Source organism: Eubalaena glacialis, chromosome 16, assembly GCF_028564815.1.
Source record: "Eubalaena glacialis isolate mEubGla1 chromosome 16, mEubGla1.1.hap2.+ XY, whole genome shotgun sequence".
NCBI classification, from domain to species: domain Eukaryota; kingdom Metazoa; phylum Chordata; class Mammalia; order Artiodactyla; family Balaenidae; genus Eubalaena; species Eubalaena glacialis.
Window position 1 is genome coordinate 70,836,207 of NC_083731.1, and position 13,061 is coordinate 70,849,267.

General features: G+C 36.2%; 1 protein-coding gene across 2 annotated transcripts in view; it reads right to left on the reverse strand.

The window, feature by feature from the left end:
* Nucleotides 1–13,061, reverse strand: part of SUCLA2 (succinate-CoA ligase ADP-forming subunit beta) — a 48,061-nt gene that overhangs the window by 21,109 nt on the left and 13,891 nt on the right. For both annotated transcript variants that reach the window (XM_061170608.1, XM_061170607.1), the window contains exons 3-4: nt 10,978–11,077; nt 10,587–10,749 (exon numbers count right to left, since the gene is read on the reverse strand). In XM_061170608.1, the coding sequence (XP_061026591.1) occupies nt 10,587–10,749; nt 10,978–11,077 (263 nt within the window). The remainder of the gene's footprint in view (nt 1–10,586; nt 10,750–10,977; nt 11,078–13,061) is intronic.

The following is a 13,061-nucleotide window of genomic DNA, read 5'->3' on the forward strand; positions in this document are numbered from 1 at the left end:
TGTTTAAAGAACATTAAAAAAATCAGAAAACAGTTTACTGATATTTAATAGGGAAAGCCTAATGAACAAAAGGTCCTGATTTTGTAAGCTCTAACCCTACTGGAAGTCAGTAAAAAAGAAAGCTACCTACCTTGAAAGAATAGCTCTGGCTATTATCATGAGCAATTAAGAAGGTAAGATGATAAATACCAAACAATTAAGTTAACTTTTAAGTCTTCTAAAATCAATCAAGAAAAAACAAAGTAAAATTATCTAATAGATTTGCTAATTTATGCACAAAACCAGAAATAATCTTAACATGCAAAAACAAGGAAATGGTAAAACCATGCTACTAAAGATTATTTAATGCATCTGGAAAGGAAAATGATCTCAGCAGTGTAATCTGGGAAAAAATGATACAAAACCTTAGATTCTATTCTCAACTGTGTTTTTTTTAACATAAAGTGTATTTAAATATGCAACCTCCCACTATTCACACAAGCAGAAAAAAGATAAGAAATAAAACATTAAATGATAAGACTTTTGTTATTTTATGTGTCACTACTTTCCAAAAAAAATTTTTACAGTGAATATATTATTCTTAATCCAGAAAAAAAAAAAAAACCTCAAAAGACTAATTTCACTTTTCTATCCCAGCACCTAAGTGTTTCAGTAACAAATTCATTTCAAGGTATAATGTAAAGAAATAATATTATATTCATTACTGTTTGGAGAACAATACAGTCCTTCAAATCCTCAAAATATGGCAATAGCCAAAGGGACCAGGGTGGGGGAGGCTGGGGGGATGGAATTTATTATTTTTTAAAGAGAGTTAACTGTTATTTAGGCAAAAAAAGATTTAAGTATCAGCCTTCCAGGAGAAAAACTGGGTGGTTGAGGAACAAGGATGGGTGGAAGATTTGTATTTCCCTGTACATCTTTGTACCTTTTAAATTTTATACTGCCTGACTAGATTTCAATAAACATGTGTAATAAAGAATTTGGCTGGCCTTTGTCCCCAGTGCGTGGGAGGCAACTTCTAAACCCTCCCCTACATCTGAGAGTTTATGTTAATGAGGTGACTCACAATGGACCCCTAGATAATACAAAGGAGATGACTCAGGTGGGCACTGACCAGGTCAGAAAGACTAATGATGTGATTAGAAGGTTGGAGCTTTGAGCCACATGATATCAGCCTACACTTCCAAGAGGGAAGGAAGCCTGAAGATTAAGTTTAACTCAGTGGGCAATGATTCAGTCAATCATTCCTACTTCATAACCCCTGCACACCCCCACTGCCACTACCCAAAAATACTCTGGACATCAGGGTCAGCAAGATGGTGGAAAATAAAGCCCCAGATTTTGCTCTCCCACAGAAACACTAACTTAACAACAATATATGACCCCAAATGCCTATTAGAGAAAACCAGAAACCAGTTAAGAAGTTGCAGTACCCCATGCAAGTTCAACTGCAAGGAAATGGGTAAGAAAAGTCATTTTATTTCATCTAAGTGAGCCCCTCCCCCAAGCCAACACAGCTCAATATCCGAGAAATAGCCCAATGCGGGGCTTCCCCCTTGGGAGGGAAAGAGAAGAGTGAAATGTTCATCGAACATTTCTGCTTTTCAGGGGTCTGTCCAAGGAACTGGTTCCTGTCTCACCTGCCTTGGAGGGCTAACAGGGAACCTGCAAACTCTGAATGTCTCATGAGGGAGAGGCATTGAGAACAAAAGAAAGCTCAGCAGCTTGTGACAGCACCAGAGAACTTGTAATACTACAGACAGAAGCCAACACAGCTCACCAAAGTTGGAGGAAAGCACCCAACTCATGGCTTTCTTTTTAACAACTCAAGGAAGTAGAAAAAGAAGAACAAACTGAACCCAATGTTAGCAAAAGGAAGGAAATAATAAAGATTAAAGCAGAAACATATGAAATAGAAAATTTTTAAAAAAAGAAAAAAATTAGCAAAACTAAGAGTTGGTTTGTTAAAAAGATCAATAAAATTGACTAACCATTAGCTAGACTAAGAAAAAAAGAAAAGATTCAAATAACAAAAATCAGTAGGGAAAGAGGAGACATTACAACTGATGCCACAGAAGTGAAAAGGACCATAAGAGACTACTATGAACAATCAAACACCAACAAATTGGGTAACCTAGAAGAAATAAATTCCTAGAAACATACAATCTACCAAGACTGAGCCATGAAGAAATAAAAAATCTGAACAGACCTATAACAAGGAGATTGAATGAGTAATCAAAAACCTCCCAACAAAGAAAAGCCCAGGACGAGATGGCTTCACTGAAGAATTCCACCAATCTTTCTCAAACTATTCCCAAAAAAAAGAAAACTGAAGAGGAGGGAACACTGACAAACTCATTCTATGAGGCTAGCATTACCCTGTTACAACATCAGACAAAGATACTACAGGAAAACTACTGAGCAATATCCCTGATGAATATTGATGCAAAAACTCTGAACAAAATACTAGCCTACCAACTTCAATAACACATTAAAAGGATTATATGGGCTTCCCTGGTGGCGCAGTGGTTGAGAATCTGCCTGCCAATGCAGGGGACACGGGTTCGAGCCCTGGTCTGGGAAGATCCCACATGCCACGGAGCGACTGGACCCGTGAGCCACAATTGCTGAGCCTGCGCGTCTGGAGCCTGTGCTCCGCAACAAGAGAGGCCGCGATAGTGAGAGGCCCGCGCACGGCGATGAAGAGTGGCCCCCACTTGCCGCAACTAGAGAAAGCCCTCGCACAGAAACTAAGACCCAACACAGCCATAAATTAATTAATTAATTAATTTTAAAAAAATTAAAAAAAAAAAAAAAAGGATTATATATCATGATCAAAGGGGGTTTATTCCTGGAATGCAAGGATGGTTCAACATAGGAAAATCAATCAGTGTACCACACCACATTAATAGAATCAAGGTCAAAAACCACATGACCATCTCAATTGCTGCAGGAAAAGCATTTGAAAAAATTCAACACCCTTTCATAAAAACACTCAACAAACTAGGAAGAGAAGGACTACATCAACATAATAATGGCCACAGATGAAAAGCCTACAACCAACATCATATTCAATGGTGAACAACTAAAAGCTTGCCTTCTAAGATTACGAAAAAGGCAAGGATGCCCATTCTCACCATTTTATCCAATATAGTATTGGACGTCCTAGCTAGAGCAACCAGACAAGAGAAAGAAACAGAAAGCACCCAAATAGGAAAGGAAGAAGTAAAATTACCTCTGTTCACAGATGACATGATCATGCATATACAAAACTCTCAAGAATCCCCCAAAAAACTGGCTAAGAATAAATGAGTTCAGCAAAGTTACAGAACAAAATCAACACACAAAGATGTCTTGCATTTCTATACACTGACAATGAACAATCCAAAAAGGAAATTAAGACAATGATCCCATTTATTGATATAATAGAGTCAAAAAGAATAAAATACTTAGGAATAAACTTAACCAAGGAGACAAAAGACTTGTACACTAAAAACTACAAAACAATGCTGAATGAAATTGAGGAAGACACAAATAAGTAAACATCCTGTGTTTATGGATTGGAAGACTTAATATTATTAGAATGTCCAATACTACCCAAAGCAATCTACAGATTCAATGCAATCCCTATTAAAATCCTAATGGTATTTTTTCCCCAATACAATCTTTTCTCCACTGTCCATTTTCTGCAAAAATAAGGGGAAAAAAAATCCTAAAATTCACATGGAATCTCATAGGACCCTGAATAACCAAAATATCTTGAGAAAGAAAAACAAAGCTGGAGGCCTCTTACTTCCTGATTTCAAAACATATTACAAAGCTATAGTAATCAAAACAGTATGGTTCTGACACAAAGACAGACCTCAATGGAATAGAATAGAGAACCCAGAAATAAATCCTCATATATATGGTCAAATGGTCTTCAACAAAGGTACCAAGGCTACACAATGGGGAAAGGACAGGCTCTTCAACAAATGCTATTAGGGAAACTAGATACCACATGCACAATAATGAAGTTAGACCCTTACCTTATACATATACAAAAATTATCTCAAAATGGATGAAAGACCTAAATGTAAGACCTGAAACTGTAAAACTCCTAGAAAACACAGGGGAAAAGCTTCATGACACTGGATTTGGCAATAATTTCTTGAATAAGACAGAAAATCACAGGCAACAAAAGCAAAATATACAAATGGGACTATATCAAACTTAAAAACTTCTACAAAGCAGAAGAAACAATCAACAAAAAGGCAACCTAGAGAGTGGGAGAAAATATATGCAAACTGTATGTGAGAGATTAATATTCAGAATATATAAAGAACTACAACTCAACCAGAAAACCAAACAACCCAATTTAAAAATCGGCAAAAGACTTGAATAGACATTTCTCCAAAGGAAATACATGTCTTAGCTTAGGATGCTATAACAAAATACCAGACTGGGTGGCTTAAACAACAGACATTTATTTCTCACAATTCATGGTTCACACCCATACTAATCTCCTTATCAAATGGTTCTTCAGCCACACCCTTCATAATTATCTTCCAAATAGCTTTCTAGTTTTTTGCAATATAGGCAGGCTGAGAATTTTCCAAACGTTTAAGTTCTGATTCCTTTTTGCTTAACAATTCCTTCTTCAACTCATTTCTCTCTTCTCAAATTTTACTATAAGCAGTAAGGAGAAATGAAGCCACCCCTTCAATACTTTGCTTAGAAATCTCCTCACCTGGGACTTCCCTTGTGGCGCAGTGGTTAAGAATCCACCTGCCAATGCAAGGGATATGGGTTCGAGCCCTGGTCCGGGAAGATCCCACGTGCCGCAGAGCAACTAAGTCCACACTCTAGACCCCGCGAGCCACAACTACTGAGCCTGCACACCACAACTACTGAAGCCTGCGCACCTAGAGCCAGTGCTCTGCAACAAGAGGAGCCACCACAATGAGAAGCCTGTGCACTGCAATGAAGAGTAGCCCCCACTCGCCGCAACTAGAGAAAGCCCATGCGCAGCAACGAAGACCAAAAGCAGCCAAAAATTTAAAAATTAATAAATAAATTTGTTAAAAAAATCTCCTCAGCTAAATATTTAATATCATCACTCCCAAGTTCTACCTTCCACAAAACACTGGAACATGAATACAATTCAGTCAAATTCTTTGCCACTTTACAACACGGATCATCTTTTTTGCATCATCCAAAACCATGTTCTTCATTTCTGAGACCTCATCAGAATGGTCTTTACCATCCGTACTTCTACCAACATTCTGTTCATGATTATTTATATAATCTCTAAGAAGATGGAAGCTTTCTCTGTATCTCTACTCTTTTCTTTCTGAGTCCTCACCAGAATCAACTTTAAAAGTCCTTTCATGGCAATCTCAGCTTTTTCTAGCATGCACCTCAAAACTCTTCCAGTTACACAGTTCCATGACATTGGCGGTTAGGGCTTCAATATATGAATTTTGGGGAAGACATAAACATTCAGTCCATAAAAACATAGAAATGGCCAACAAGCATGTGAAAGGGTACTCAATATTATTAATCATTGGGAAAATGCAAATCAAAACCACAATATTACCTCATACCTATTAGGATAATTTCTGTCAATAATAATAATAATAGTGTTTGTGAGAAAGTGGAGAAAATGGAACTCTTGTACCCTGTTGGTAGAAATGTAAAATAGTGGACTCACTGTAGAAAACAGTATGGAGGTTCCTCAAAAACTTCAATATAGAATTACCATATATGATCCAGCAATCCCACTTCTGGGTATATATCCTGAAAAACTGAAAACAGAACCTCAAATAGATACTTCCATGCTCATGTTAACTGCAACATTATTCATAATAGCCAAGACGCAGAAGAAACCTGGATGTCCACCAACAGATGAAAGATAAAGAAAATAATGTACATACATACAGTGGAATATTATTCAGCCTTTAAAAGTAAGGAAATCTTGACATATGCTACAACATAGATGAACCTTGAGGACATTATGTTAAGCAAAATAAACCAATCGCAAAAAGACAAATACTGCATGATTCCACTGATATGAGGTATCTAAAATAGTCAAAATCTTAAAAACAGAAAGAATGGTGGTTGCCAGGAGTTGGAGGAAGGGATAAAGGGGAAGGTGTTTTTCAATGGATATAGAGTTTCAGTTTCACAAGATGGAAAATGTCCTTGATCTGTTGTACAACCATATGCACAAAGTTAACATTATTGTACTATACACATAAAAGCTGTTAAAGATAGTAAATTTCAGGAGCTTCCCTGGTGGCACAGTGGTTGGGAGTCCGCCTGCCAATGCAGGGGACACGGGTTCGAGCCCTGGTCCGGGAAGATCCCGCATGCCGTGGAGCGGCTAGGCCCGTGAGCCACAACTGCTGAGCCTGCGCGTCTGGAGCCTGTGCTCCGCAACGGGAGAGGTCGCGACAGTGAGAGGCCCGCGCACCGCGATGAAGAGTGGCCCCCGCTCGCCGCAACTGTAGAGGGCCCTTGCACAGAAACGAAGACCCAACACAGCCAAAAATAAATAACTAAATAAATAAATTTATTAAAAAAAAAAAAAGATAGTAAATTTCATATTCTATGTTTTGACCACAATTTAAAAAATAAAAACAACTCGACTAGAAACTCAGTGAGCTTTTGTGGTTGCCAATATTCTGTGTATTATCACATATCAATGTGTCAGGAGGGTGACACATCCCTGAAGCAAATGGAAACTTTATGCTTGGGACTCTCCCAGACCTTGCCCTATGCATCATCTGTCCATTTTGCTGGTTCTGATTTGTATCCTTTGGCAATAGTAAAACTGTAATCACAAGTATAGTATTTTCCTAAGTTCTGTGAGTCATTCTAGCAAATTATGAAACCTGAGGGGTACTAGGAATTCCCAAACTTGTTGCCAGCTCGTCAGAAGTGAGGGTGACCTGGGGACCCCCAAACTTGAGGCTGATGTCTGAAGTGAGGGCAGTCATGTGGAGGACTGTGTCCTTAACCTGTGAAGTCTGGCTCAGTTCTGGTTACTTGGTGTCAGAACTCACTGCAACAAACACAAAAAAAATTTAATAGAAGAATTCATTGTGCGTTTCTGAGACTAAAGAAGAGAATAATGGCACGCTTAAGTCAAGGGAAATGTTTGAAATTAAAGTCTAATTTTTACTTTCTCTATAAACTTCAAATGAAAAGGTATTCTTCATTTCCTCCCTAGAAAGGCAATTCATAATTATAAGCTTTTACAGAGATCTAAAGAGAGAAGAAAAAACTCAGATTTAAGAAGAATCTATCAACTACTGTCATGCTATTAAAGTAAAATATAGATAAATGAATCTACTGCCATGCTATTGAAGTATAATATAAGTAAATTAATCTACAGATAACCCCCAAATACAATTTTATTCAACTGAAAAGGTAGAATCAACAAACTTTTAAAGTATTTGAACATTTTATTCTAGTTTTACTGTCCTTTTCTTTTCATATCTACTGATAAGAGAAGTGAAGAGCCACATAAAAGGCAGCACTACTGGGGGAAAAAAGTTAATATTAAATTCTCACTAAAGTAATGATTAGATCTCCAAGAGTTCGCTATAAGTTAGAGAAAAGTCTAAAATAAAATACATATGAAATAATAAATATATAAAAGAAAGTGAACAAATTCTCTTTGTACTAATTCCCTGACCAACTAGAAAGAAACCCCCAAATTTATAGCCAATTAGTCAGAAGAAAGCTTACATAGGTAAATAAAATAGAGATCAGTTAAAACAATGACTGTAGTTTTGCATATGGTCATGACTGCTGAATGAATTGGTGCTTCTGTTTAAATGATTTGGTTTTAACTTTTAAATTTTAGTAATAAGCTTTCAGAACAATTTAAGTTCTAGCAAAGAACTGTAATTTCAAATAAATTAATAATGCTATTTTCACCTTCTTAACCTAAATTCCTCTTTTCTTGTTGGTCTTGCAAAAGGTTTTGCCTTAAAATGGATTTGAATTTAAAACCATATGACAAAGAGGCTACTTAAAATAAATATCTCTTTTTAAGAAAATAAAAGTATGGAAAATAAAATTTGGAATTCTCGCAGCACATTTTATATTTAATCCAAGCAAAGTAAAAACCTGACACAGTTAAACATACCATTCATTTACAGCAGATTGCAATGTTTTACTAGGAAAATAAAGCAGCAAATGTGATTTGTTAAATCAGATTTGTCTCAGCCCAGAAGTTCCCAACAGGTACTGGGCAAATGTTAAGAAATCTGACTTTTAAAAAGTACCAAAACACAGAATAGGAATTTAAATTGATTTTTTTTTTGGCACATCAACCCCATGGTACATATCTGCCCAGGCTTCCTGATGCAATACATACAAAGAATACCAGTAGAGTTTATGATTCATCTCCTGAAAACAGATAAGCAACAAAAGCAATTTTTAAAGATCAGTTAAGTCCTGGACTTCCCTGGTGGCGCAGTTGTTAAGAATCCGCCTGCCAATTCAGGGGACACGGGTTCGAGCCCTGGTCCGGGAAGATCCCACATGCCGCAGAGCAACTAAGCCCGTGTGCCACAACTACTGAGCCCGCATACCGTAACTACTGAAGCCTGCGCACCTAGAGCCCGTGCTCTGCAACAAGAGAAGCCACCACAATGAGAAGCCCACACACAGCAACAAAGAGTAGCCCCCGCTCACTGCAACTAGAGAAAGCCTGCATACAGCAACCAAGACCCAACGCAGCCAAAAATAAATAAATAGTTTTTTTTTTAAAAGCCCACATATTTAAAAAAAAAAAAAAGATCAGTTAAGTCCTAAGCATATGACTTTAATTCAATCAAAATGGGCTTTTCTTTTTAAATAGCCGACTTATTTTTTGTTGTTTAATAGGAACCTGTCCAGAGGGATTCCCAAAATAGTTCTTTTTACCCCAAAAAGTAACACCAACCAACTCCACATTGGCCTAATATGATAGCATCAAAGCACATTATAATGTCTTTGGCCAGATGGTTCAACTAGTACTATTGAATTTTTAGCATGAATTATTACAACTATGTATTACTTGTGCAAATGAAATAAAAACATTTTTCCTTAATAAGACTCAGAGTTCTCCAAAACTTCAAGTTCTTAAAATGAATTCAAATTTGATCATTTTTCCTAATGCTTTAACATATCTTTAATATAATATATTCACTGTGTTATATTCATATCTTTAAAAACACATATTAAGTTTGCTACATTTATTCTAATCAAGATGAGCTACTCTGTGCAATATTACAGGACTCATATCTCAAACTGTCCAGGCACATATACCTTGTTCCTGGCTATAACAGAAAGTAAAAACATTAATAACTAACAAAATGATAGATGTTGATATATAACATCAATGAAAAGGAAAAGAAAATGTAGTAAAAATAAATGAATTTGTAAAAACATAGTTTCTGCAAATATTTGTAATATATAAGGTTATTGTCATGGGATTTCTAAAGTAACTTACAAAACTAAATTCTATCACATAAAGAAACCTACAGAGGTAAAGACATCACTTATGAACAAAACAATGTTCTTTAATCTTATATTCTGAGTGGGTTTTTACTACCATCTAGTGTTATACCTTAAAAAATACTTTCTTATAAAAACTCAAAGTTACAAAAGATATTTTATAATATCACTCAAACATTACAAGAAAACTTAATTAACTGTAAAAAAAAATCACAATATGGAAAATAGCTATTTTTTAAAAAGCTGTTTTATATAAGAAAACATTTTCATGACCCCTTAAAATTTTTGTTACATTACTAATTATGTAATTAGTGATGTTCTACATCAAATCCCGACTAGGGCTACCAAATATGTACCCAGCCTGCTTCAAAAGACAAGCTAGTTACTACACAGATTCAGCTCATAAAAGTTAACCAATGCACTCAAAAAGCCAGATAATTACACCATAAAATCACTGTCAATGCCCTTTCCAAGCCCTAGGTTTATGAAGGAATTTTCTCTTCATGTGATGCCTTAAGTTCATTGCTAGCATTCTAAGTTCCATAAAGAGAGCAGAGCAGAATAAGGTTATGCTCCTTAGAAGCATACTGTTTGCTATTGAATGCCATCCTTGAACCTACCAAGTATCAAATCCTCTTGTGAAACAAACCGCAAACTATAAAAAATACGAAGAGGTTGAAAAAGAAAAAGATGAAGCCAGGGATACACATTCTCTTAGCGGTTCCAGGGACTTTCTCTTTGGTTAGAATATCTTACTGTGCTAGAAATTATTTTCTCAGTCTATGGAATCTAAAGGTGAATCAGAAATGATTTAAACTGCTCTTAGCAAATTAACAATTTGGAAATTCTGTGGATTTTATTTCAGCATGGTTTTGCCTACAGTTTTTATTACCACAATATTATAGTATTAAGTTTGATGGCATTAATCATGTTGGTTTTTAAAAATGACATAAAAATATTGTTCCCATGACATATACAAATAGATTATGGACCATACCTTTTTAACCCTTCCCATACAAATAGAAATAATAATCAACTTTTGAAATTGAATGTAATAAGATCATCCTAAATGTATCATGTCTACAATTACTCACTTGAAATGACCTTTCCATTGTAATAGCAAAGTAGTATTCTCTCCTGGGGTATCTTCGCTCACAAACCAATACTTGATTGCATATTCTGCCCTTTTCTCCTGTTTGCTTGGTAAACAACTTTCTCCCAATCATCTGTGAGGAAACAGCTTTTGCTTCTTCTGGACTAAAATAAGAAAAAGAACTCAAACTCTTTCCTCCTCCAACTGAGAAAAATAAAAGCACATGACAGCCAAAATCTTACCTCATCTAATATTTAAATCTCAGTATTTTTATCAATTCAATAATAAGGGGCAAAAAAAAAAAAAAATAATAATAATAATAAGGGGCATCTTTTACAAATATACATTGTTTTCTTTAATAATGATGTTTGTATGTTTAAAACATAACTTACGAGAAAACTATCTTCACTCCCCCTTTGAGGCCACTTTCAAATGTTCCTTTTCCTCTACCACCAGCTAAAACTTGTGCCTTTATCACAACATCTTTTGAACCTAGAAGAAAAACACTTCTATTAGATACAAAGCATGGAGCAGCATGCGACACACAATATGTTGTTATTAAACATATATATTAAGCAGTGTTATTAAATGTAGTAAAGTCTCATTTACCCACAATGTCAAAAAAGGAGGCATTCCATGTACATAGATTTTCTAGATTAGAACACTAAAACATTCACCACCTAAAGACCCACAAACTTAAAAAAATGAGCCACTCATATTAAGCCATTTCTTAAAGCATACTGAAAATAATTTTACCTTTCCTTGATACTTTAAATATCTAGTACTTTGCAAGGTACTAAAAGTACAAAATTGAGGGTCAAATGTCTTCTTAACAATTTCTTCCCTCAATTGATATGTAAACTTACTACACTATGACAATTTGAGTTATAAATGCTGCTTTGAGTAGAAGTGTACCATGACTTTCAGGGAAAGTGCCACTATTGATACCAATTCACATTGTCCCACTAAGAGAAAGTCCTGTTAATATACATTCTTGAGCTGTACTGTTGTGAGGAGGACTATCAGGAGTTAAGGTATGTTTATCAAAAGATTCTAGAATGTTACACTTCTAAGTCTTTAAAACATTTTTTAAGAAATACTCTGAATTTTTCTTCTTTAACAGGTAAACTGGTCTCTCTCTTTTCTTCCCCTTTCTAGCATGCTGAAGAAAATTACCAAACTAGCTGTTTAAGCCTAGGTACTACTCTTCATGATCCAGAGCAATACATCCTAGAGGGGCATTCTGTCTCCCGAGATGGGCAGAAGTTCAAAGCCTCCTCATGTTGCTTCTCATAGTATTTTGCCCATACTAGCAGTGTAACACCAACATTACATTATGAAAAACAATTAACCTTTGATGTCAGGGTTAAGGACATTGTCTTATTCGTTGTATCCCTAGCACAAAGCAGTTCCTGGGATATAACCACCACTCCATAAATGTGTATCTGAATAGGCTAAAGATGGGAATTCTACTACTGGGGAAAGGCCACTCTAATGCGCATATACCAAGCTGAACGAGAGGGCACTCCCACCTGATCAAGGAGGTAACAAATAGTTTGTGATCAAACAAATTAAAAAATGACCAAAAGTTAACACTTAAACAATTACTACAAAATGTTTAGAAAATTAATGATATAAATGTGTCCACATTGGAAATGTACACTTAAGTCAGAAGACGGCCCTATGAATCAGTCCAGGCAGTGTTTTTAAAAAAAAACCCTCTTTCTCATACTCCACATCCATTCAGTCAGGAAATCATAGTGGTTCCACCTTCAAAATGTATCTAGAATCTTGACCACTCTTCATCACCTCCATTTTAGGCCCTGGTCCCAGCCACCATTACATCTCACCTAGATTACCCTTGTCCCCAAAAGAATATTCTCAAAGCAGCAGCCAAAGTGCGCATATAACTCCTCTACTTAAAACCTTGCACTGAATGCCCACTTCACTCAGAGTTAAAGCCAGAGTCCCTACAATGGCCTCAAGGCCCTGTGTAATCCCCCAGCACCCTTGTCCTTTGTATCATGCCCTCTTCATTGTTCACTCCACACCAGCAACTCTAATCTTCCTGTTCCTGGGCGTGTTCCTCCCTTCCTTTAGGACTTGGCACTGATGCTCCCTCTCTCTCTGAATACTCTTCATCCAGGTATCCGTTTGGGAAAGGTCCTCATTCCCTTCCAGTTTTTCTTTAAGTCTAAATTGTCCATGAGACTTACTCTGATCACCCTACTTAACACTGCATCTGCCCACCCATGACCAATCCCCCTTAGCCCGCTCATTTTTTTTCATAGAAGTCATCACCTTCGAACATAACATATAATCTTCCTATGTTTATCATTTTTGTTTTGCTCCCCCACTAAAATATAGACTCCAGGAGGGCAGAATCTTTGTTATGTTCATTGATGTTTGCAAGGTCCTGGGAGGGTTCCTAGCGCATAATATTTTCTGAATGATCAATAAAAGAACATTTAGAAAT